Raw genomic sequence first — 23353 nt, forward strand, 5'->3', positions numbered from 1 at the left:
TTTGATAGGCTGAAATATAGCTACAGGAAAAGAATGTTAAACAGCTTTATGTCTGAATAATTTTTATTGCAGCCTAATTTTCTTTTGTAGTAAATATGTTCCTCTAGTACCAAAGTGCAGTGCAATAAAAGTCACATTTCTCTTTAATGTAGTCATATCATTTGTTTCAATTATGTTCTCCTTGCCTCCTTGAGATGTCTTTTTCATGGTTAACCTAAGAATCTCCCAGTGTGCTTTTCCATGTCCAGTGAGCAAATCTTAGTGATTGTGGATTGAAATCAGAATTCAGGTGGCATCTCTTGAGACCAGAGAATATTTCTAATACCACCAACAGTTCATTTCTTTAAAATAGGCCTTAGTGTGGTCAAACCAGAGAGCTGCTGAGACCTTGATGTGAGAAGTTAAATAGACCCACTTTTCTTGACTGCTACTACCACCAGGACATGTTCTCACCACTGACTTTGGTTCAGGGAGAAGTGACTGAATTTCCTGCTGGTGACACTGTTGCTTACAGCAGCTGCCTCTTTCAACCATAATAGTTCTTCAAGAATGAGGGAGAACAGTCCTCCTCTTCCCAGCCCTCCCAGCACTTTGCTCAATGAGGAACATTCCATGGCAAAATGATAGCTAGGCTCCCAGTCTCATAGCTCTCTACTTTAACTAATACAGTAGTCCCCCCTTATCCAGGGTTTTGCTTTCTGAGGTTTCAGTTACCCATGGTCAACCGTCATTCAAAAATATTAAATGGAAAATTCCAGAAATAAACAATTCATAAGTTTTAAATTGCACACCATTCTGAGTAGTGTGATGAAATCTTATGCTGTCCTGCTCTGTCCCACCTGGGATGTGAATCATCCCTTTATTTGGCATAGTCACACTGTAACACTACCTGCCCATTAGTCACTTAGTAGCTGTCTCGGTTATCAGATCAACTGTCACCGTATCCCAGTGTTTGTGTTCAAGTAACCCTTATTTTACTTAACAGTGTCCCCAAAGCACAATAATAGTGATGCTGGCAATTCGAATATGCCAAAGAGAAGCCATAAAGTGCTTCCTTTAAGTGAAAAGGTGCAAGTTCTCAACTTAATTAAAGGAAGGAAAAAAAATTATATGCTGAGGTTGCTAAGATCTATGGTAACTTTTATTACAGTATCTTGTTATACTTGTTCTGTTTCATTATTAGTTATTGTTGTTAATCTCTTCTGTGCCTAATTTATAAGTTAAACTTTATCATAGGTATGTATGGATAGGAAAAAACGTAGTATACGTAGGGTTTGGAACCATCCACGGTTTCAGACATCCACTGGGGGTCTTGGAATGTATCCAAGTAGGGACAGGACTGAGTAGGGACAGGACTCAAGACCCAATGCATGATATACAGAAGACCACTTTTTCCGTTCAATCCCTTGACTTGGTCCTGGGCCCAGCCCACATGCTCTATCACTTTCCTGCCTCAAGCTGATGTGTGGCCAGGGCCTTCACTGCCTCTATCTGTCATAGTGCTATGGTCAGAGAGAGACTCTATACTCTGCCAGACAAGCTTTCATAACTTTGAATTTTAAAGAGAAATATGAGGATCTTGATTTCTTTGTTTCTCTAAGGCCCCTTGGCGAGGTATACAGTTGTACCCAATTAATCCTCAATAGTATTCAAGCACAGCGCATAAATAATTTGCCATTAAAAAATTAAAGGTCTTCCTGCCACAAAAATAGTGGAAAATTGGCATAGGAAAAAGTGAGCTCATACTCTGTGACAGTAGCATCTGTCACTTAGACTAACTTTTGGAGAGTAATGAATGTGATAAAAGGATTGGGCTCTCTCGGTCTCTACCCAGTGCCTCACACTCTTATTTAGGTGCCATATCCTGATACTGTTACATAAGTGAACAAATTTAGTTGTATTCATTCCCATGGAAAGGTTAGGCATTTGTTTCACAAGACACTCTGTTGGTGAAGTTCCGGAATTCATTATATCTGATAAAGCATGACGGGTAAATTGATAGAAAATTAATTGGAAGACAGTTCGAAACATAATAGCTCGGCTGAAACATCCAGAATCAATTAATCAAACTGCACCTCACTTTAATTAGATGTACTCTAACCCTGAAAAGTCACTGGAATCTTTAATTAAGCTTTCAAGCCCAATCCTATTTACATTAGCCATGTTTTCCAGAATAGTCACCCCTTGAAATAAAAAGTCATTAACTTGAAACCTGATGGTAAAGTAAAAATCCTCAATACGTGTATGACACAAATGTTTATGTTTAATTAGATGTGTTTTTTAATAATTTAAAAATGTAGTTTAAAACTATTTGATTAGGTAAACATTAACTCCTTGAAAATACAGAGTTAAGAAGTCCTGTTTACAAAGCTGGGCATTGATTTTCTTCTCACTATGACAAATGCTATTTAAGCACGTATTTCATACATATATACATTTTTTTTCCTGTTAATATCCCATCCTCTGACCTTCTTTTCTACCTGGTATATATTTCTACCCTTAACACCATGTGGTAATCATGTGTTTCTCTGTCTAAATCTATTCCTGGACTGTGAGCTCTTTGAGAGCAGATCAGTTGCATGTAACTCTAGTACCTCCAGTATCAGACACAGTGCCCATCAAGATCTGCTAGATAAAGTTTGCAGAACTGAAATGCCATTCAAACCAAAAATGATCTGAGAAGTAGAAGAAAAATGGAAATTTTCTTCTTTGACCATATCTTGATGTGAAGAGGAAAGGGACTTTCTTGTAATAGAGGGCCAACTATAAGTTTTAGCCTTCTTCTGCCTCTAACTAAATGTGTTTGTTCTAATATTTCCTCAGCTGTGCTCATGGACTAGTCCCTGGACTTCTCTATGCCTCTAGTTCCTCATCATCTAAAATAAAACAAAGGAAAACAAACAAGAATAAACAAGATTGGAATAGATGAAAATGGATTGTATTCAGTTGTTGGACTCCAAGTTATTTAGTTATTATTATGTCACTGGCAGGCTGAGCTAAACCCCTAAATCAGAGAGACTGTGGATGTTTCAGACTGACAAATGCATAACAGACCATGATTTAACGTTACGATGTGCTATAAACTATATACCATGATTTAAAGTATTCTAACAGGAAGTAAATGAAATACACTGGGAATATACCTCTAACCCAGACTTCACAGCACCTGGCCCTCCTCCAAAGAATTCCTGGGCCAAAACTGAGACCAAGCCTGCAGGCTGCCTTACCCAGCAAGCATGCCGAAAGCTTGGTCAACTAATTAACTCTGAGCCCTAGACACTCTTATTGAGTTGAGTTAGCAGAGTAGAATAGGGAGGATGAAGCTAAGGCGAGTAGCAGCATTGATGTGGAAGGAAAATAAGAGGAGTCGTGAGAATCAGGGGAGAAGAGAGACTTCAAGAGTGGAAGGAGGCTGAGAAAATGAGGAGGAATTAAGTCAGAAGATGGTCAGCTCTACTGAAGCTCTGAGAGGAAATCAGCTCCTTCTTCACTGCCATGCCCACGTAAACTGGAATTGGGATATGTCTGGCTCCCTACCATACTGCATCTGGATTTATAAATGGAAAATATGACCCACATCCTTAAGACTTTTATATCCTTCATTGAAGAGGCACAAATTATGTAAACTGAAGCAATTTGAATACAGAAATTTAAATACAGTCATTTGAATAGAGACCAACATATCTGTGAATCTGAATTCAAAATAGCTTTAGTGGCGTGAGTCCAAAATTCTCAGGAATTCTTTTAGTTCCCTCTTCATCGTTATTTCATTATCCAAAAGTATAGAATTAATTTATTCAGAAATATCCGTTGAGTTTTATCCTCATTCTCAGTCTCACGGACCCAAACATCCCTGTAGGACAAAAGGTCTTCCTCTCTTCAGCCTTGGAATCACCACAAGCCCCCATCTCCCTCTCCCACAGTATAATCCAGTTTAATTACTGAATGTGTTAATTATTTATCAATATCAAGTTGAGCATTAATAATTAGTTATTACTAATGTTAATTTCTAATTAATTAGTTATTATTGTAAATACTTATTGCACAGCTATTGTGTGTCAAACACTGTTCTGTGTGCTGGGGATACAATGGGATTAAGCAGCCCTTATCGAATGTGTATTTGAGGGACACTGACAATATACAAAGTAAACTGGTAAAATGTAAAGTCTGGTAGATGATGACAAAGACCTATTTATTGAGACCTATTTATTCTGGCCAATTTTTGGGTCTGAAAGACAAAAAGAAAACTGTTGAATCTCTGAGGATGAGGAGATCTTAAGTAATTAAAGCTGTATTAGGAGCTAGCTAAGTGAAATGGGAGAGGAGTGAACATGTTCTAGGAAGAGAGAATACATACAGAGCAAGTGTAAGATCCTGGAGGTGAGGCAGCACCATCTGTTCAAAGATGAAGCTACTTTTTAGAGGACCCAGGACCACCTAACTGCTTCTTGGTAGAATCGCCCGGATTGTTTAGATTAGGGTACTCTTTTCCGCTTCAAGATCTGAGCATTAATTTATGATGAAATTCCTGGACCCAAATTTATGTGAAAGTCCACCTAAAGCTTACATTCCTATTACGATAGTGCTTATAAAATGTGGTGGTGAAGTGATTATCTGAATAAGATTCACCTGCGAGGCTTGTCGACTGTTTCGATTCACAGCCCTATTTCCAGCCACAGAATCAGTATATCTTGGAGGGAGCCCTCAAGTCTGTATTTTTTTTTGTGTGTGAGGAAGATCAGCCCTGAGCTAACATCCATGCTAATCCTCCTCTTTTTGCTGAGGAAGACCAGCCCTGAGGTAACATCTATTGCCAATCCTCCTCCTTTTTTTTCCCCCCAAAGCCCCAGTAGACAGTTGTATGTCATAGTTGCACATCCTTCTAGTTGCTGTATGTGGGACGTGGCCTCAGCATGGCCAGAGAAGCGGTGCGTCGGTGCGCGCCGGGGATCCGAACCCGGGCCACCAGCAGTGGAGCGCGAGCACTTAACCACTAAGCCACGGGGCCGGCCCTCAAATCTGTATTTTTTTTTTTTAATTTTTATTTATTTTCCCCCAAAGCCCCAGTAGGTAGTTGTACATCATAGTTGCACATCCTTCTAGTTGCTGTAGGTGGGACACGGCCTCAGCATGGCCGGAGAAGCGGTGCGTCAGTGTGCGCCCGGGATCCGAACCCGGGCAGCCAGCAGCGGAGTGCGCGCACTTAACCGCTAAGCCACGGGGCCGGCCCTCAAGTCTGTATTTTTAAGAAGCTTTCCGTGTGGTACTCATAGTCCTTAAAGTTTGAGAACCTCTGCCTTACGATAATGGGGTCTGATTCTACCCAAACATTGTAATCTCTTAAGGGTGACTTGATAAATGCATATTGTTATATATTATTCAGTAAATGTTACACGACTGTGTTTCTTCATCAGTCCCATTTCCCAGTTTGGTTAAGAATCTTTCCAAGCTTAAAACAATGAACACTGGACCAACATTTAGAAAAAAGATCACTGAGAAATATGCAGGACAAAAGCAAATAATCTGACACTCAATTACCATCTTTCTTAACAGCCAAAAGACCACATCAGTGCACAGTCAAGTTAGAAGAACTCAAGGATTCCTTCATAATTCTCACTAAATTAGAACTGTGCCACCATCAGGATCAGATTTTAATATGAAGGACAAACTACACTTACCCACAAATATATGCTTATTTAAAATTGCAAAAAAATTAGTTTTCCCATAAGAATATCAATACATATCATTGTTATTTTGAATGAAAGTAAGATATAACCTTTATTTTGTTTTTTGAAATAAAGAGACTAATAAAAAGAAAAACCCTCCCCAACTCCCCAGTTGAAAGTTTAATACATATTTTTTAAGAAAACAAATATGTAACAAATTCAACTTTTGAAAAAAGTAATGAAATAATGTTTTATCTTTTTTAAGTCTTTTAATATTTTGTCACAAATTGTGCTTCCAAAATTATATTTGCTCGTTAAATTTTTGCCATAGTAAGGCCACAATTTTTGCCATTCTCTGTGAGGCCTCAGTTTTGTTTGGTCTCTAAATCCTGAATAAAACACCTAGGAACGTGTTTCCATTTGCAGTATTTCCCTTTTAGGTGGAACGGCCACCAGACAGAGGGGCTTTCTGGGATGCATTCGGTCTCTGCAGTTGAACGGAGTGGCCCTGGACCTGGAGGAAAGAGCCAAGGTGACCCCCGGAGTGGAGCCTGGTTGTAGAGGGCATTGCAGCAGCTACGGAAAGCTGTGTCTCAATGGAGGGAAATGCAGAGAAAAGCCCAGTGGGTTCTCTTGTGACTGCACCTTATCTGCATACACAGGGCCGTTCTGCTCAGATGGTAAGTGTGACGTGGGTGCCCTAGCAGAAAAACTTGTTCACTATGAATAAAACATCATACAGTGCTTTTCTCTGTAGCTATTGGAAACAAAAATGTTTCCATTTACAATTTTTTTTGCAAGTTACCTATTTTATGCCAATCATGTTACATTGCTTAGATACTTGCCTCAATTCTTAGAAACCTAGCATTTTTGATGATAAATCCTCTAATAGTTCCTCTAGGTGTCTTAAAGTGTTGGCTGCTCAGTCAGTCTGCTTGTTTCTATCTAATATTGGTGCTCTTAAATCATTTGGCTGTCCACAACCTGCCCCGTGGGGCAATTCTCTGTTTTAAACTCATTAAAGGCATTTTTGTTATTTTTGATGAAGATAGTCAACAATGCAAGGAAATTTAGGAAGCGTTGTTGTTGTTTTTTATTTGTTTGTCAAACAGATATTTTTCCAGGAATATATACAACTTTTCCATTAAATATTGATATGTAATAAAATAATACTCAGGCATTTTGCTCTATTATCTGTCGAATATCTGTTGGTGACATAAAATAGTGGAATATTTTTCAGTTTGTCTTGTTCACTGATCTATGTCATGGAAGAAATAAGGAACTGAGTGTAGTATGACGTGTTCTGGACAGACTTCTCTAAATAGACAAACATTTGCTATACTTTCATAGTCCTTCATAGAAAACTTATCCAATTTAATTCAGTTGCTTTAAGTCTTTCTGGGCTACTGAGTCTTTTCCCGAAGGAGGCTAACAAAAATTGGCTCCAAATTGAAGCAACTTTTGCTTTTCAAAGAAAGCGTTTAGGATTATTTCATGAAAAGTTGGCAAAAATGCACTCTTCAACTATCTACTTTTTATCAAGAAGAAGTTATAATTTAAAATCAACCCGTGATAGTAATGCAGACACTGCTGCAATCATTCTAGGAGGCTTTTCACGTTTAAAGTTAGAGTTAAGACCACTTCTGCTCAAGAACATGTCTTCATTTTCTGAATCTACATGATTTCCAGTTCATCTTGCTAAGTGCAATCAGGAATGTGATTCTGCATCCACATATTGTGTTGAATATAAAAAGCATATTATAGATAGTAAAATTAATAAAACAAACAAAAAAGACCTGAAGGGCCAGGAGAGTGGAGATATTGCTGTATTACCCGTAAGCATCACCTTCAACTCGTGTTCAACAGCTGGCCCTTCACAGGAATGGAGAAAGCAGAGAAGCAGAGTTCCAGGGTCCAAACTTACTACCCCTCCCACCATCCTCTTCATTTTATACATACATATTTGGTGTGTGTGTGTGTGTGTGTGTGAGAGAGAGAGAGAATTTGGGATATTAATCTCATATAAGTAAAATGATTTTAAAAAGCTTGGATAGTTATTTTTAAAATTAAAAAAATATCAATTAATATAACTGAAACAAAATCCTTGTATTTAAATATTTTAACATAAAATGTGCATATCATTTCAGAGATTTCTGCATATTTTGGATCTGGCTCATCCATGATTTACAACTTCCAAGAAAATTATTCCTTAAGTAAAAACTCCAGCTCTCATGCTGCTTCATTTCATGGTGATATGAAGCTGAGCAGAGAAATGATCAAATTTAGCTTCCGAACCACACGAACACCAAGCTTACTGCTTTATCTTAGTTCCTTTTACAAAGAATACCTTTCAGTTATCATTGCCAGAAACGGTGAGTGCTTTTTAGATGAGAGAGGGAGAATTGAATTAGAGCATTGGATTAGTAATGATATGGATGCTTCTCATGTTCTTGCTTCTCAAACTACAAACAGGAAAGAAACTATGCCTGTTTTTTGTACCCATTTTGTTTTTTCAGTACTATCCTATAAATTTAATCTAAAAGGATTATTTAAAACAATTAAGATGGCTGTATCTCTTTATAATTTTGATAATTTTACATATTCAGTGTGAAATTTTAATTTACTTATATAAAATATTTGTTATTCTTTATTATTGCTAGAAGCTCTTTATGATTCCATGACTATCAGTACCAGTTTTGTGGTTCATTTTGAAATAAGATGCCTATTTTTTTGTGTGTGTGAGGAAGATCAGCCCTGAGCTCACATCCATTGCCAATCCTCCTCTTTTTTTTGCTGAGGAAGATTGGTCCTGGGCTAACGTCTGTCCCCATCTTCCTCTACTTTATATGGGATGCTGCCACAGCATGGCTTGGCAAGCGGTGCATCAGTCTGTGCCTGGAATCCAAACCCGCCAACCCCGGGCTGCCAAAGCAGAGCGCACGAACTTAAGCGCTGTGCCACCGGACCGGCCCCCAAGATGCCTATTTTTATAACAAATATTTCCTTCAAATCAAAGTAAAGAAATTTTGAGGGAATGTTAACAATGTAGCATTATATGTAAGAAAATGTCCACAAAATAATGTTGGTTCTAAGTTCTAATTATAGGCCATAAAAGTCATGGGAGATGGTGGTACATCAATGTGGGGTAGTGGCATGTGGATTGGGACATGTGTATGCTACAGAAATTTTGTCATAGAAAGCCACTTGGCGCTATTTTTCTCTTCCCTATGTCCAGATTAAAGATAAAAATTTTATAAAGAAATTCTCTGGGTGGGCCGGCCCCGTGGCTTAGCGGTTAAGTGCACGCGCTCCGCTGCTGGCGGCCCGGGTTGGGACCCCGGGCACACACCGATGCACCGCTTCTCTGGTCACGCTGAGGCCGCGTCCCACATACAGCAACTAGAAGGATGTGCAGCTATGACATACAACTATCTACTGGGGCTTTGGGGGAAAAAAAAAAATAAATAAATAAATTATTAAAAAAAAAAAAGAAATTCTCTGGGTGAGGAAAATAAATAAACTTACAAACATGTGACTATATCAGTTCAACTAAATTAAATATAGCCCAAGGACACTGAACACCAAAATAAAAATATTGTTCAATAGGTATATTTACCCTCACTATATGCATTTTGAACTTGAAGCTTATATATATATATCAGTACATTTTCTTTAGTTAAATTGGAAGATATCCTGTGAAGTAAGTTAATTTACATCTTTGCAGGCAATTGATTAGTATTCATTCTAATAGTAAATTTGGCTTAAAACTATTTATTTCACCCTAATTTCCTTCCAAAGTCTATGGCCATGACCACTTGGAAATATTTCTCATCTTTAGTAAAACTACATTTGCTTATAACAATTCCATTAGTCGATTGCATTTTAGGAGTGGTAGGTATATTTTTAAAAAGATGAGATTATAGAAACTGAATGTTATTGCAATAATCCACAATAGTTTGGCATTTCATAATATACTAAGTCTTATTTTTTTTTAAGTTAAAGCTAGTACAGAGAGTTGCATATATTTAATCTCATATTTGACTTCTAAGGAAGAAAATTAGAGATTTGCAGGAAAGAGACTGCTTCTAGCAACATGCTTGGTCTTGATTTTGAAGATAGTGCAATTTCACGTAGAAACTGACTTCTAGGAATTACAATGAAAGAGTACATCCAAATGAACTATTACAAAGTTTTCCCCGGAAATAAATAAATAACAAGAAAAAAGACCCTGAGTTTTTAAGAGTAGTTCTTAAAATACCGTTTTAACTAAAACTATAACTTCTTTTCCATACTTTAGGAAGTTTGCAGATCAGGTACAAGCTAAATAGATATCAAGAACCTGATGTTGTTAACTTTGATTTCAAAACCATGGCTGATGGGCAACTTCACCACATAAAGATTAACAGAGAAGAAGGAGTGGTCTCGGTAGAGGTAATGTAGTAAATGCTACAGAAGCAATGGTTACGATTATGACTCCCCAGCGTGAATGACGTACAGCAGAAATTTGACAATGAATAAAATAAGGAAAGACTCCTTTCAGAGCTGCTCTTGCACAGATCATAGACAGACCATCAAATGTGGTCAGGGTTTTTTAAGCAATAAGATGCTGTCCAAGATATTATTAATATTTGATGCTTAAAAATGCCAAGCTTTCCTCGTTTATTTTACTTTGCTCGAGAGGGAAATGCTGTCTAGTTTATCATAGTGTCTACTGGTAGGACTATCCTTACTCTGATGAAACCAGTTTACTTCAGATGAGTATAAATGCAGCCATAATTCTAGCATACAAATTAATTATTGCAATATCAGAATATCTTAAAAAATGATGTGAGTCACAGCACAGAAAGTGGAATTATTCATTCCACCAGCTTTTGAAGAGAAGCACTAATGTTTCAGCTCTCACCTGGAGGAAACTTTCTTAGCTGAATGACTCAAGTAAAAATACCAAGCTAAATAAAATTATCAACTCATATCTTTTTGTTGGCTTTACCAATTTTGGATTTCTTATGCAATGGAGAAAAATAAAATGATGTAAGTGGATAAGGTGGGGTACACTGGTATCTGAGGGTAGATTAGAAATAGTTTAGAAAATAATATTCACCTTTATAAATGACTAACTCTTTAAAATTGGTTTTCCTAAATCTTTGGGGCCATACTAACAATTGCCTGTTTTATCATTTTCTTTTGTCTTCCTTTGCTTCCTGTCCTTTTCTCAACAAAATGGGCATCCATTTGGATGTTTGCATCTCATGTAACAATTTTGTAGATTGATGAGAATACAAGGAGACAAGTCCACCTGTCATCAGGTACAGAATTCAGTGCAGTCAAATCTCTTGTCTTGGGCAGGATTTCAGGTAAGTAAAAGGAACAACCTTTCCTAATCTTGATGCATAAACATGGATCAGAAGGGTCATATTCCAGACACACACACACACACACAAATTCATCATGCCAAAAGAAATCTGTTGCCTGTTTTAATTATGAAGTGAGTAATAATCAAGGAAGAAACTGTACATCCTCAGAGGTATATGTAATCGTGAGTAGGGACTTCCCGTGGGATGAGCAAGCATCTTCCTTTGATAGTAATGCCACTCTGGTCTCCGCCCTGTGTCAGTTGAGCATAACGAAATATGATATTGTTCTCACACTTCAAAATATCAAATAATAAATAGAAATAACAGACTCTGTGTCAATCAGCTGCCAATATACAAACCATCATCTAATGATAAAACCAGGATTAGGTCTAAAAGAAAAAAGGAGGAGAAGGTACTTGCTTTTCTTCCAGTTAGTGAATAGGCTTTTGGTTATGGCTTGGATCCTGTTTGCCATGGGGAGATGTTGTAGTGACTGGCCACTCTTGCTAGAGCCCAATCTGAATGTCTTATAGTTCTTATTTATATCCACCAATTACCTCTGATAATAACACTGAAGTAGAAGCATACTCTTGCCATTTCGACATCAAAATATATATACATTTTTTTTACACTTGCCAATAAGGACTAAATTGAAAAGGGGGCAGTAAATTTTAAAAGGGATTTTGTTTTTAGTTATAAGTAAATTATAAAGAGTATTGATATTTCGCATGAATTGGTGGGGGTAGGGGACTTCTTGTAGTCTGGTTTTCATTCCCAGTTTGATATTTGACACCAGCCTGGAATGTTTTATCCAAGATATGTGATCTTTTATTTTTTGACCTTACCTTGATTAATAATTCCTTACATTTCTCGGACATAATCTCAGAATCTTGAGAATGTTTGATTAAACCTGTGGATGAGTGATCAAAATGTTGGCCCTTGAGAAGGTTCATAGTTAAGTTTATAAATATTTATAGGCTTTCTAGTACCATGATGAGCACCAAAATTGTGTGGTCTTATTCTCCAAACAAATGGAAAATATCATGAATAGCAGTGTTCTTCCAGTATGCTATAGTGGACATAAAAAAATAGGTGCAAAGTACTACTTAGGTATTTGGAAGCTTAACTGAAAAATTCCAAGTGAGTTTCATGGTGTAAATTATATAAATTCAACTATGCTAATAAAAAAATCAAATAAATGTAATAAATCCTGATCTCAAGAGTTTCTCAGTCTAGCAAAGTCTGAGATAAGACATTACATAAAAATGTATAATACAAGATAGAAAATTCTAACAATTATGCAGACTGTTGATAAAATCATATTTTTGAAGAAATAACATCTTCAAATTTAATGCCAGAGTTACTGTTGAAAATGTATTTTGTGAGTAGAAATATGTTAAATATATTATAAAACAATTGGGAAACTGGTCTGCATTCTATGAGAAGGATTGCATTAATCAAACAGTAGCATAGTAACATTCATTATATAAATATTTGTTTCCCTTTTGTAAATGAAAAGGGGAGATTAGTATGGAATTAAAGATGTTAATGTTTTTATTCAAGAATAGCACATTATTAAAATGCATATCACTCATGCTGAAAAATAAGATTAAAGTCCAAATTCAGCGATGAACTTTATAGTCTGAATCAAGTCATTCTCCTAAAACTGTACATAAGAATTTATTTGGTGTGTACCTGAGGTATGGATCTTGACTGAGGACTAATGCTACGTTCAAATCATTTGTAATTCAAAGGAGACTAATAATTTATGATCAAATTTGGTATGGTATATGAATTTACAATAGAATGTTATGTAGTATATTATTATATCTTAATATGGTATATTAATTTGTAGTAAAATAGTTGCTAAAATGGAGCTATTAATTTTCCAGAGAGGTGCTCAATCTTGAAGTTTCTTATTGTGTTAATCTGGGTCCTTCAAGAAGCAATTGCCAAGACAAAATTAACCATGTGAGGATTTTATTGAGGGAACACTTGTGAAACAACGTGGGAAGAGAGCTGGCCAAGACTGACAAAGTTGTCAGATGGCCATGCAGCTCTGCCTCCAAATGAAGGCGAGAGGGAGGGAAAGTTAGAAGTATCCTAGACTTCTAGGTTGCACAGTCTTTGAGGAACCCTTGAGTAAAAGTCAACCATTAGAGGAGTCCTGTGTTTCCCAAGAATGAGCCTGCCTTAGAATCCCTGCTGTGATCAGCCATTGGCTGGGATAAGCCCATGGGGAGCATGGCTTTGTCCCAGGTAGAATGATGGACGTCAGAGCCTGGCAGCTGGAGCCCTTGGTCAATTACTCTCCTTTAGTTGGAGGTCTGCAGGGCACATTCTCATGGCCCTGCGCTTATCAAGTACGTTTTTCATTTCTGTAAGCTCATTTGGCTCATTAATTCATTTAGCACATACTTTGTGGTCACCCGTTGTGTACACAGCGAATGCCACTCAGCAAGGTAGACATAGAATCTGCCCTCACAGTTAGTGGCATATGGTTAGTGGGCATACAATCATTATACAAAATGTTCCTATGTATCTAATTGAGTGTAATGTACCCTATGTTGCTTTAGATAAAATAGTTCCAAATTACCCTCCAAATTAAAGTATGTTAAAACACTTGTATCATTTTATAATTTCTTTTGAGAAAGCAGAATATAAACATTGACCAATTATTTTTTTTGGAGTTGTAATTGGCCTACGTTTTCAACGAAAGACTTAAAGATATGACCATCCATTGTCATTTCAGATGGAAACTCAGAAATAAAGGAAATGCTTTCCCCCTCTCAACTTTCTCCTTTACTCACTTCTTAAACTCAGGAAGAACTATGGGACTAATTTTGGATTACTCTCACTGTTAGTAAATATTACTAGCAGATACTGAGAAAGGAGGGTGAATTTTAAGAAACAATATCAAACTGTACTATGGTGACATGGAAACCATCTCAAAGTCCATATTTCACTTGAAATACTTAAAGACTCAATAACTTTGGCAATAATAATGTATTAGTAGTTGAGTGTTGTGGTAGGAAGATCAAGGTTTTAGCTAAGCAACTCAGTTCAGATCCTCCTATAATCAGTACAGTATATTAAATTTGCTTTTTATATTCATAATTCACTGTAAAATTAAGCTCTGAATTCTGTATTTGTGTACTTTTACATGTTAGAATAGTTTTATGGTTTAAGTAAAAGCTGGATGGGTATTTTCACTCCTTCTGAGCAGTAGCTTTTGTATATTAGAGATGATGATGACTGGTGATCATTTCTCTCTTCTGAGGCCACAGAGCCAGGAAGTGCACTCAGATTACTGTGGTGGCCCGATGTAAATAATGTGTGTAGTCAGTGAGGAAAGGACATCTACTCAGTCTCCACTGAAGAGCCTTAGAACAATCTCGATGTGTCAGGACTCCTTTATGTAACATTCACTTCAAGGCCCAGAAGTGAGGAAAAAGATGACCCTGATAACCTAAGGGTGCTGTAATTTTGCAAATATATTGTGAAATGTCTCTTAAGATAATGGAATCATTATTTTTAAAGCAAGTTTTCAAAGAGAAGTAACAGTTTAAAGCAAGAAAACTAAGAAATCTACCTAAAATCATTTTGTGTGTCCATCAGGTTGATTTTTTGAATATTTTAGCAGTTAAAAGGTCATAGACTGTCTTCAGTGCGTAGCATGACTTCATCCTTGTGTGGGCTTTAATCGTTTCCGGAGAGTCAGCTATATTATTTTGAATGGGCCATGTTAGAAACTTAAAAACACCTTTTCTCCTAATCATGATACGTGATCATAGATCAGAAGTGTCATGTCCCAAACCCAGAGAACAGTCATGATACTGAAACATATTGTCTGATTTTAATTATAGAGCAAATGATAAGGTAGACATGGGGATTTTGCAGAGGCGCATATAATCCAAGTATATGATACAGGCAGGAGGGGCAAGTGTACTCCTTTGACAATGACGTCACCCTCATCGCTCTTATTGGGCAAACACAGTAAAACAGAACCCTACTTATACTTCAAAGCATACCAAATGATAAAAGCAAAAGTCACAAATCACACAATATATTTATTAGCTGCCAAATCTAGAAATCTTCATGCAATGATAAAACTAGAGTAATTTCTAAAATAAAAAAGAGATAGCAATTGTGTATTTCTTTAATTACTAACATGCTTTAAAATGTGTCTGTACCAGGAATAAGTAAAAAATAAAGCCATGAGATCAGGGACTTTAGCACTAATGTGTGAATGAATTTATTAAAGAACAGACATTGATGGAAGAGAGACAGAGAGGAAGGGATTGGCAGGGGTATGTACAGGACCTTTGGGGTAGAGAGAGGACACAGCCACAGCAGAGATGCTGGACAGGCCAGCCTAACAATGATCTATGAGACTAGTCAGAATAAGGGCAGTGAAATTTGAATTCTGCTAGTGTCGTCTGTTAAGTATAATACAGGTTAGAGGTGGTCTCCATGTTATCATAGCACAATTTGATATTGTTACCTAAGAATTCCCTCCTTGCTTGATATCTGCTAATAATGTTTATTAACGATGATTGGAGTGAAAAATTGTTCCTGCAGTCCATCCTCATTTGTAGAAATGAATACTGGAGGACAGAGAGAAAACGATTCCTTTCTTTCTGGTCTTCCTTCTGAAAAGGCAGACAGCCTGATGTTATTTCATTGTGAAGTATGTTGTTCACAATGTATTAAGTACCAATGCCAAACTGAATGATTCCTCAACCAGCTCTTTTAAGAGAACTATTTACTCGAAAACTATCTAAAAAGAGATCTCTCTAAGATGTAATTATCAAAGGAAATTTGAAGGTATGAAGTTGTTTTGCTGATTCATTAAGCTATTGGGTCACAATTACACTACATGAAAAAAAAAATCTCAATTAAGATTATTACATAACCTTGAAATGGCATAAAACCTCTCCTGGGAAAATGTGCCCACATTTTGAATAATGATATAATTTAACCTATTGTAAAATGACTGAAAAATTCCTGTTCAAGGCCTGAGTCTAGTTTACAATGACTATTTATTGCTTTTTTATGTCAGGTATATAATGGTGCAAGCACACTGACGACAAAAATTTGTTGGTACATCGTGGTGGTAGTGAGAGGAACCGGGTTGCATCAGATAAACTTGCTTCATAGTCCTCCGTAATGAATAGGCTGCATCATATTTGCTTTCTATATCCAAGACTCATTGTAAAATTAAGTTCTGAGTTCTGTTCATGGATTGTTTTTTATGTTAGAAGAGTTTTCTGAAAGCCCGAGGATGGTTTGCACTCACTCTGAGCAGTAGCTTTGATATATTTAGAGGCAGTGACCCATAGGGATCATTTATCTCTTCTGAGGCTACAGAGCCAGGAAGTAACTCAGATTTCTGCAGTGGAGACTTAGGCTAGAGGTAAATAAAGTGTGTGGTCAGAGGGAAGAGGATGTCTACTCCATCTCCTTAGAAGAGCTTTAGGAACAAACTTCAATCTCAGGGATATTTTATGTAAAACCTGCTTCAAAGCCAAGAGGGTATATAAGAAAGTTTCATTAGATTTCTTAAGGACACTATGATTTTGTACATATCTTATCAAATCACACTTAAGATGAGACAGGTTATGCTGAAAGCAAAAGAGAAGGGCATTTACCCCAAAATATCTGACTATAAATGGCTTTTGTCTAAATCAGGTTTTCAAGGTTATATCTGAGAGCAGTAGGCTTGGTTGGCAAATAAATACCTTTTATGAAAAACTGCTCCTTTGTCCCCATAGTATTTGCTGTCTGCTTTGCCATTTTACTTTTCACTAACTCTTTTTTGTTGTTGTTGTTGAATTTCTGTTGTAATTGGATATACTGGTAAAAATGCCCTGCTGGTTTCTAGCCCTGCTCCTCCTCTGATTCATTGCACCATTTTTAGGCAAGGCTTCTTCATCTATAACTTTGTGGATTAAAGATATTGAGTTCCTTTTTAAATGTGGCCTCTTTTCATAGGTGTGGCCAAACTGCTTAGATTTGTTTTCTGTGTTTTATTTTTTGTTTTGTTTTGTGTTGCCTTGATGTGTGTTTTTTTTTTTTTTGGTTATAAGTGCCACAAAAAATTTCATGAAGCATTGCTTATAGTTGTTCTTCCATTTATTCCATGTCCTTTCCAGAAACAGTAATTGAAAGGCACTTCATACAAATTTTAATTCTTTGGTACTCTATTTTTCTTGTAGACCTTTTGTTAAAAAGTTTCTTCTCTAACAAAGCAGAAGTCATTCCCTTTGTTGGAAAATATAGTGGAGGCTAATTTTTTAAATAGGCAAAGCCACCCAAAAATATGAATCAGTTAAGGATTTTTATAACCAGAAACATCCAAAACGTGATTGTCTTATCAGTATTCGTGTAAAGCAGGAGACATTTGTCTTCAATTTCCTCACCTTCTCTTTTCTAACCCTTACATGATGTTGGCATTTCAGGAGTCAGATAATAGGAAAGATACATATTTTTTTCCATTGGTTTTATTAGCACAGTTGTCAGTGCAGAGATCTGATGCTACATATTTCCAAGGCCAACTTTGTTTATGAGTAACTTAATATAGCCATTACTTTGTTTGGACTCAATTCTGGGGAGATGGCTGCAAAGTCCCTGTAATTCCCCTTCACTCCCAGTTCTAATTCCAACCCAGCGAGGGACTGGTCCAGCCCAGCAGGCAGCGGGGAGCCTAGAGGTTGTCAGTGAGAAAGTGTTGTGGAACTCCCTGCTTTCTGGTTGGAGGAGAGTTTGGGGGCTGACCTAGAAGAGTCTCAGGGGAGACCCTGAGTTGTGTGATTCCTGAGAACTGCTTGGCTTGCAGAGCTCCCTGAATACCGTGGGGAAGGTCAGCCCTGGAAAACATCAGTGTACCTCTTTTCCCTCTTTGTCGAAAAGGGAATGATCTGAAATTTGAGGATTTCCTGAATCCTGCTGAGGATGGCCTGAAATTTGGGCCAATTCCTCTCTATCCCAAGGTTGGGCGAGGAGGAGAGGCTTCCTCGTGGTGTTCTGTCCTGAGCCTTCACTGACACGGACGGCCACCCTGTCTACCTTCTCTGAGCGTCAGCCACCTGAGGAAGTCAGTGACTGAGAATCAACCAGCAGGTGAGAAAAACAACCCCGTATTTAAGAAGATTCAACTGCAATGAAATGGGAGAAAAACCACAGCAACCGGAATCATTCCCCATCAAAATAGAGCTATTCAAGGAGACAGAAGCCATCCTGAATGAAACTTAGTAAGAGCACCTGAAGGCAATTCCAGTAAAGCAACAAAAAGACCTTGAGGACCTAAAATGTATGTTTTTTTTTCAGACTAAACAATTCAGCAGGAAAGAATGATCTTTGTTGCTACTTAAATTCATCACCTGGGAGAGCAAATGAACGAAGCACTTGACTCACATAAAAATCAGTCTTAAAAGATGGAAATCAGGAGGGAAAATAAAATAGGTTAGAGAATATGCAGAGGAGACCCAATGTGAATAATCGGCAGTCCAGAAGGATAAAAAGGACGAAGACGAAATGATAGTTGCCTGCACAATATGTGAGATTTTCCAGGCTAAAGAAAAACCGTGTGTCTGCAGGTTGACAGGGCCCACCGTGTTCTATGCAGAATATATGAGAGAAGACGCACACCTAGGGATAATCTGATAAAAATTCCTAAATCACGGGGAATCTTACAAATTTTGAGAAGATACTGGAGTAATACCTCCAGACTACTAAGAGAATAGTGCTATGAAAAGAGTCTTCCTTAAGGTAGACACAAAAAAGTTACCAAATCCATCAAGATAAATTTCTGTTCCAGATACATTCCATCACATTTTCTAATTTATTTTTCATAGCATTTTCACTTTTCATAATTTTCATTAGTTCCTTTTTCACTGTTTATTTTCGTCTCCCCTACTAGAATGCAAGAGGCTTGAACTGCAAGGAATTTGTTTCCTATCTCTTTAGCTCTTAAAAAAATATGAATTGACTAACTGTCCCTTTTAAGTTTTAGAGTTTAAAGTATTTTTATACAATAATCTATAGAAGGTAAAATGCTTTTAATTTGAAGGTATAGTTTTTAAAAGTCACCTCCTATCAGATTTTTACCAGATTCACCAGAGAAGTGAATCTTACCACTTTTTACCAAATTTTTACCAGATTCACCAGAGAAGTGAATCTTATCTATTTACAATTTTTTTTTTTTGGTTCAAAAGGTAAGATTTTTAAAAGGGTCTATAGAAATTGGATTCAAGATTTTAACCTTGTAGAAGAAATGTGCAAAGCACTGTCCTGATTATGTTGCTATTAAAGTATATTTCCTTTTCATTTCTTGTTAAAGTAAGAAAACTCCAAAGCCAGAATGCTGTCTTTTTCTAAAAATATATGTGTTTGAATGTACGTCGATTCCAATGAGTGCTGTGTGGTGGGACAACTTAGTTCTTCGGTTTATACACATTGGTAAATGCCCCCATGTAACAACATGATGCTTCATGTTGAGGGTCATCTATATGCTCCAGGAGCTTACAATCCAGCATGTGAGCAGCAGAGTAATATTCTCTCAGTGCTGTCTGTGCAGTGAGGCAGGAGAGCCTGGTGGTAAGAACATGGTTTGAATACCTGGGCCTGAATCCTGTATCCCATGTCACTACAGGAAAGTGATGTCATCTCTCTAATTTTCAGATTTCTTTTTATACAGAATAATGCCCATGATACTAAAGATTTAATCAGTATTTTTATTGTTAGGTATAAAATGTGAATGAAAATGGAGCAAAAGGAAGTGTTCTTCAAAAACCTTGATATAACAAGACAGGCTCAATCAGAGCTGTGTTGTCTGGAGTTAGTTACTTCGAGAATAGACCTCAAGCCAAAAAAAATGCCCTACAGAAGACAGAAGCAGAGTAAAGGAGAGAATGTGTCAGTCAGAAAGTGGTTCATAAACAAAAGAAGCTTGTGATTTTGGAGTCCAACAGGCCTGGAGTCCTGTACATAATGCCCACAACTCTGTTGCCTCAGGCAAATCACAAAGCTTCTGAACCTGGATGTCTTGTCTGTGTGACTAGAGTAAGATGCTCATGGCTACTGTCAGGTTTAAACGCAAATATGCAAATCCCTGAGAACAGAGCCTAGCACATAATAAGCACTCAATAAATACTTAATATCTATTATATATATATATATATATATTTTTTTTTTCTGGTGAGGAAGATTGACCCTGAGCTAACAGCTGTGCCCATCTTCCTCTATTTTATATGTGGAAAACTGCCACAGCATGGCTTGATGATGGTGGGTGGGTCTGCGCCTGGGGATCAAACCCACGAATCTTGGGCCACCGAACCAGAGCACCTGAACTTAACCACTGTGTCACCAGGCCGGCCCCTATTATATTATTTTTTAAAAAGAGAGACAAAAGTGCAAATTTTGTCTGTGTCAACATATTGCAGTGCAGGGGAGCATCATCGTGCTGTTTTGTGATCATATTGAGTGGATAGACACATCATAGTCTGACTACATTTGAACTTTAAAACTCTACAATTAATTCCACTTGTTTAGATTTCATGCTCGCCAAGCATGAAATATAAATATATTCTGCACTGTAGAATTATGAACTAATTGGCATTCAAGCCAATCTCCATTCCACAAAGTCCCGTATTTACTAATCTCTCGTTGGTATGGGGGGAGAGGCTCTCTATCTATAGGGGGCCCACAGATGGTTCTGTCTGAGTGACGGCAGTCAGTGAAACAGGGAGAAAAGACAGTGAGGTACGCAAATTTTCACTGCTGCACATAAATAATTAGGGCCCCTAAAAACTTTGGGGTGTAGGTTTTGGATCCCTAAAAACTTTGGGGTATAACATCATCATGACCCCTCAGCAGTTCATAACCTGACCCATTCTTTAGGGGCTTTAATCATTTCCAGAGAGGTGACAATATCATATTTCATTAGCCATACTTAAAAACTTTTCTTCATTAACCTGGTAAATTTCATCCCTAGTGGTGGAAAGATTTAATGGATCTGAGTCAAAATTTTAATAAAGACAAAAGAAAAAGGAATTTAGTAGCTGTATATGTATTGATATTGCATTATCAAGACTCAGAATATTCCATTTGTAGCATCACCCATTTGTCCTTTGACTATTACTAATATTGCAGTGTTTCTTTGGATTTACAGAACACAGTGATGTAGACCAGGAGACGGCGCTGGCCGGGGCACAGGGCTTCCAGGGCTGTCTCTCTGCTGTGCAGCTCAGCCACGTGGCCCCTCTGAAGGCTGCCCTGCACCCCAGCCGCCCAGCCCCCATCACTGTCTCAGGACACGTGACAGAGTCCAGCTGTGTGGCCCAGGCTGGCACTGACGCCGCATCCAGGGAAAGGACACATTCCTTTGCAGGTGGCTTATGGCTCTTCCTTTACCCAGTCACAAACACAACCTGTCCATTGGGTATTAAGATCTTCTCACGTTGCTGTTATGCTACATTCTCAAGATGGTTTCTTAAAATTGGTTTTGTTTGTTTAATTTTCAGTTCTCTTTCCCATTTCTTTTCTAAATTCTCACTTTCTTATTCATGTGGGCCATCCCAGTTGACATTGCTTAAATTTAAAATTACAGAAATCCCATGGTCATCTTCATAATTCTGTTCTGGCTTAAAACATATATGAATTTTTCAAAGTTTCTTTTTACTTGCCTATATCACCCGCTACCTTTTTTTTTGTCCTTTAATTGCAGATCATTCTGGAACAAGAGATGACAGAGAACCCCTAGCTAATGCAATCAAAAGTGACTCTGCAGTCATTGGAGGTAATAGAAAGCATGAATGAGCTCTTCTTTGGTACTTATCATTACTAATAATGGTGAATAGTTAGCATTATAGAAACCATCTATGAAGAATCTAATGTTAGGCACTGAATTTTGAGGTCAGTGGGGGTGTTTATTACTTGTACTAGATTGTCTTAGAGAGACTTCCTGAATTCCCAGCTTCCTTGGAGATTTTCAATATAAATAATTGATAATTTCACTGAAGCACCACACTCAAAGAATAGTTGCTAAAGTGTGTAATAATGAATATCATTTCGCTTGAAAATGGCCGTCTATAATCCCTACTTGAGAAAGTGTCATTTTTGTTGGCTTCTTGGCTATATTACTGCTTCTGCACAGATTTATATAAAAAGTACGAGAAACCTGAGATTACCATTAGCAATATATATTTAGTGTTGCCTTAATGCTTAATAAAATGGAGATTTCCATGGCTTAGCTGATGCTCCTATCAATGAATATTACACTTTTATTTGAATTTTTATCAAATATTAGACTAATGGAATAAAAGTGGTTCATAGTTATTTTAAATTACAGAATTAACACAAAAATTTTTAAAGTATATCTTCCTGGCAATGAAACAGCATGTTCTTTGAAACATAATTTATTCAAAACCAAGCCCCCAAATAAACCTTTTTCTTCCTGATTAATGGTCTTAAGAATGTTATTAATCAGCTTATTGAAATGTTAAGTGGCTCACCTTTTCTCCACACTCTGCATATGATATGGACATAAAAAGTAAATAATGATTTTATTATATTGCCAGATAGTGTGATTACTCATATACTTGGGCAGCTTATGTGGGCTTTATATCTGATCCATTTGGTTCTATTTTTTACACGCTTACTCATTTAGACATCAACTTCCTTTGAGTAGTTAGGATTTTATTTAGACGGAGAATAGTACCGGTCAAATCTTTCTGAGGATGTTAACATCCCCACTGCTATTTCAGTTGCTTGTCTTTTTATCAGATTAATGGTGTATAAGTTAAAGGCACATAAAATAGGATCCCCATCTAGTCATCTAACAAGCAGAAACCAAAAACCTTGTTAGAAGAGTAGTTAATAACTGCATGTCTAAAAGAAATGCATTAATGTGTTATTAATACATTGTATGTATTAACATTTAAAGCTATAGCATTTAAAATGTGCTCAACATTTAAACCAGGATTTCTAGTCAAACAAATCATCTCATGGTGATTAATTAGTATAGATATAGGGAGATATAGATACAGAGAAAGGTATAAATAGAGAGTGATTATATAGTCAAGCCAATATTAGAACAAAATATTTAATCTTTGGAATATTATCACTTTGAGCAAAAATCATTGGCAAGATTTACAGAGTAAAGGAGAGGTGTGTTGATAAGTCATTCTGTGTTATTCTAGAATGGAAACAAGCTACAGGTCACTTGTGAAGTTCTCACTTGGCTCAAATGCACAAAGCAGAGAAAGGCAATGTGGAAGGTTTGCAGCTCAGGGGCTCGCCAGGGTCTGCGAGTCTGACGTCTGCTTCTGATCA

At 37.1% G+C, this 23353-nt stretch overlaps 1 protein-coding gene across 1 annotated transcript in view; it reads left to right on the forward strand.

The window, feature by feature from the left end:
• The window catches only part of CNTNAP4 (contactin associated protein family member 4), a 261402-nt gene that overhangs the window by 212457 nt on the left and 25592 nt on the right, over positions 1-23353 (forward strand). Inside the window, exons 18-23 of the mRNA XM_058528320.1 lie at positions 6107-6346; positions 7814-8038; positions 9964-10097; positions 10933-11020; positions 21192-21410; positions 21747-21818. Of these exons, the coding sequence (XP_058384303.1) occupies positions 6107-6346; positions 7814-8038; positions 9964-10097; positions 10933-11020; positions 21192-21410; positions 21747-21818 (978 nt within the window). The remainder of the gene's footprint in view (positions 1-6106; positions 6347-7813; positions 8039-9963; positions 10098-10932; positions 11021-21191; positions 21411-21746; positions 21819-23353) is intronic.

Source organism: Diceros bicornis, chromosome 32 (assembly GCF_020826845.1).
Source record: "Diceros bicornis minor isolate mBicDic1 chromosome 32, mDicBic1.mat.cur, whole genome shotgun sequence".
Taxonomy (NCBI): domain Eukaryota; kingdom Metazoa; phylum Chordata; class Mammalia; order Perissodactyla; family Rhinocerotidae; genus Diceros; species Diceros bicornis.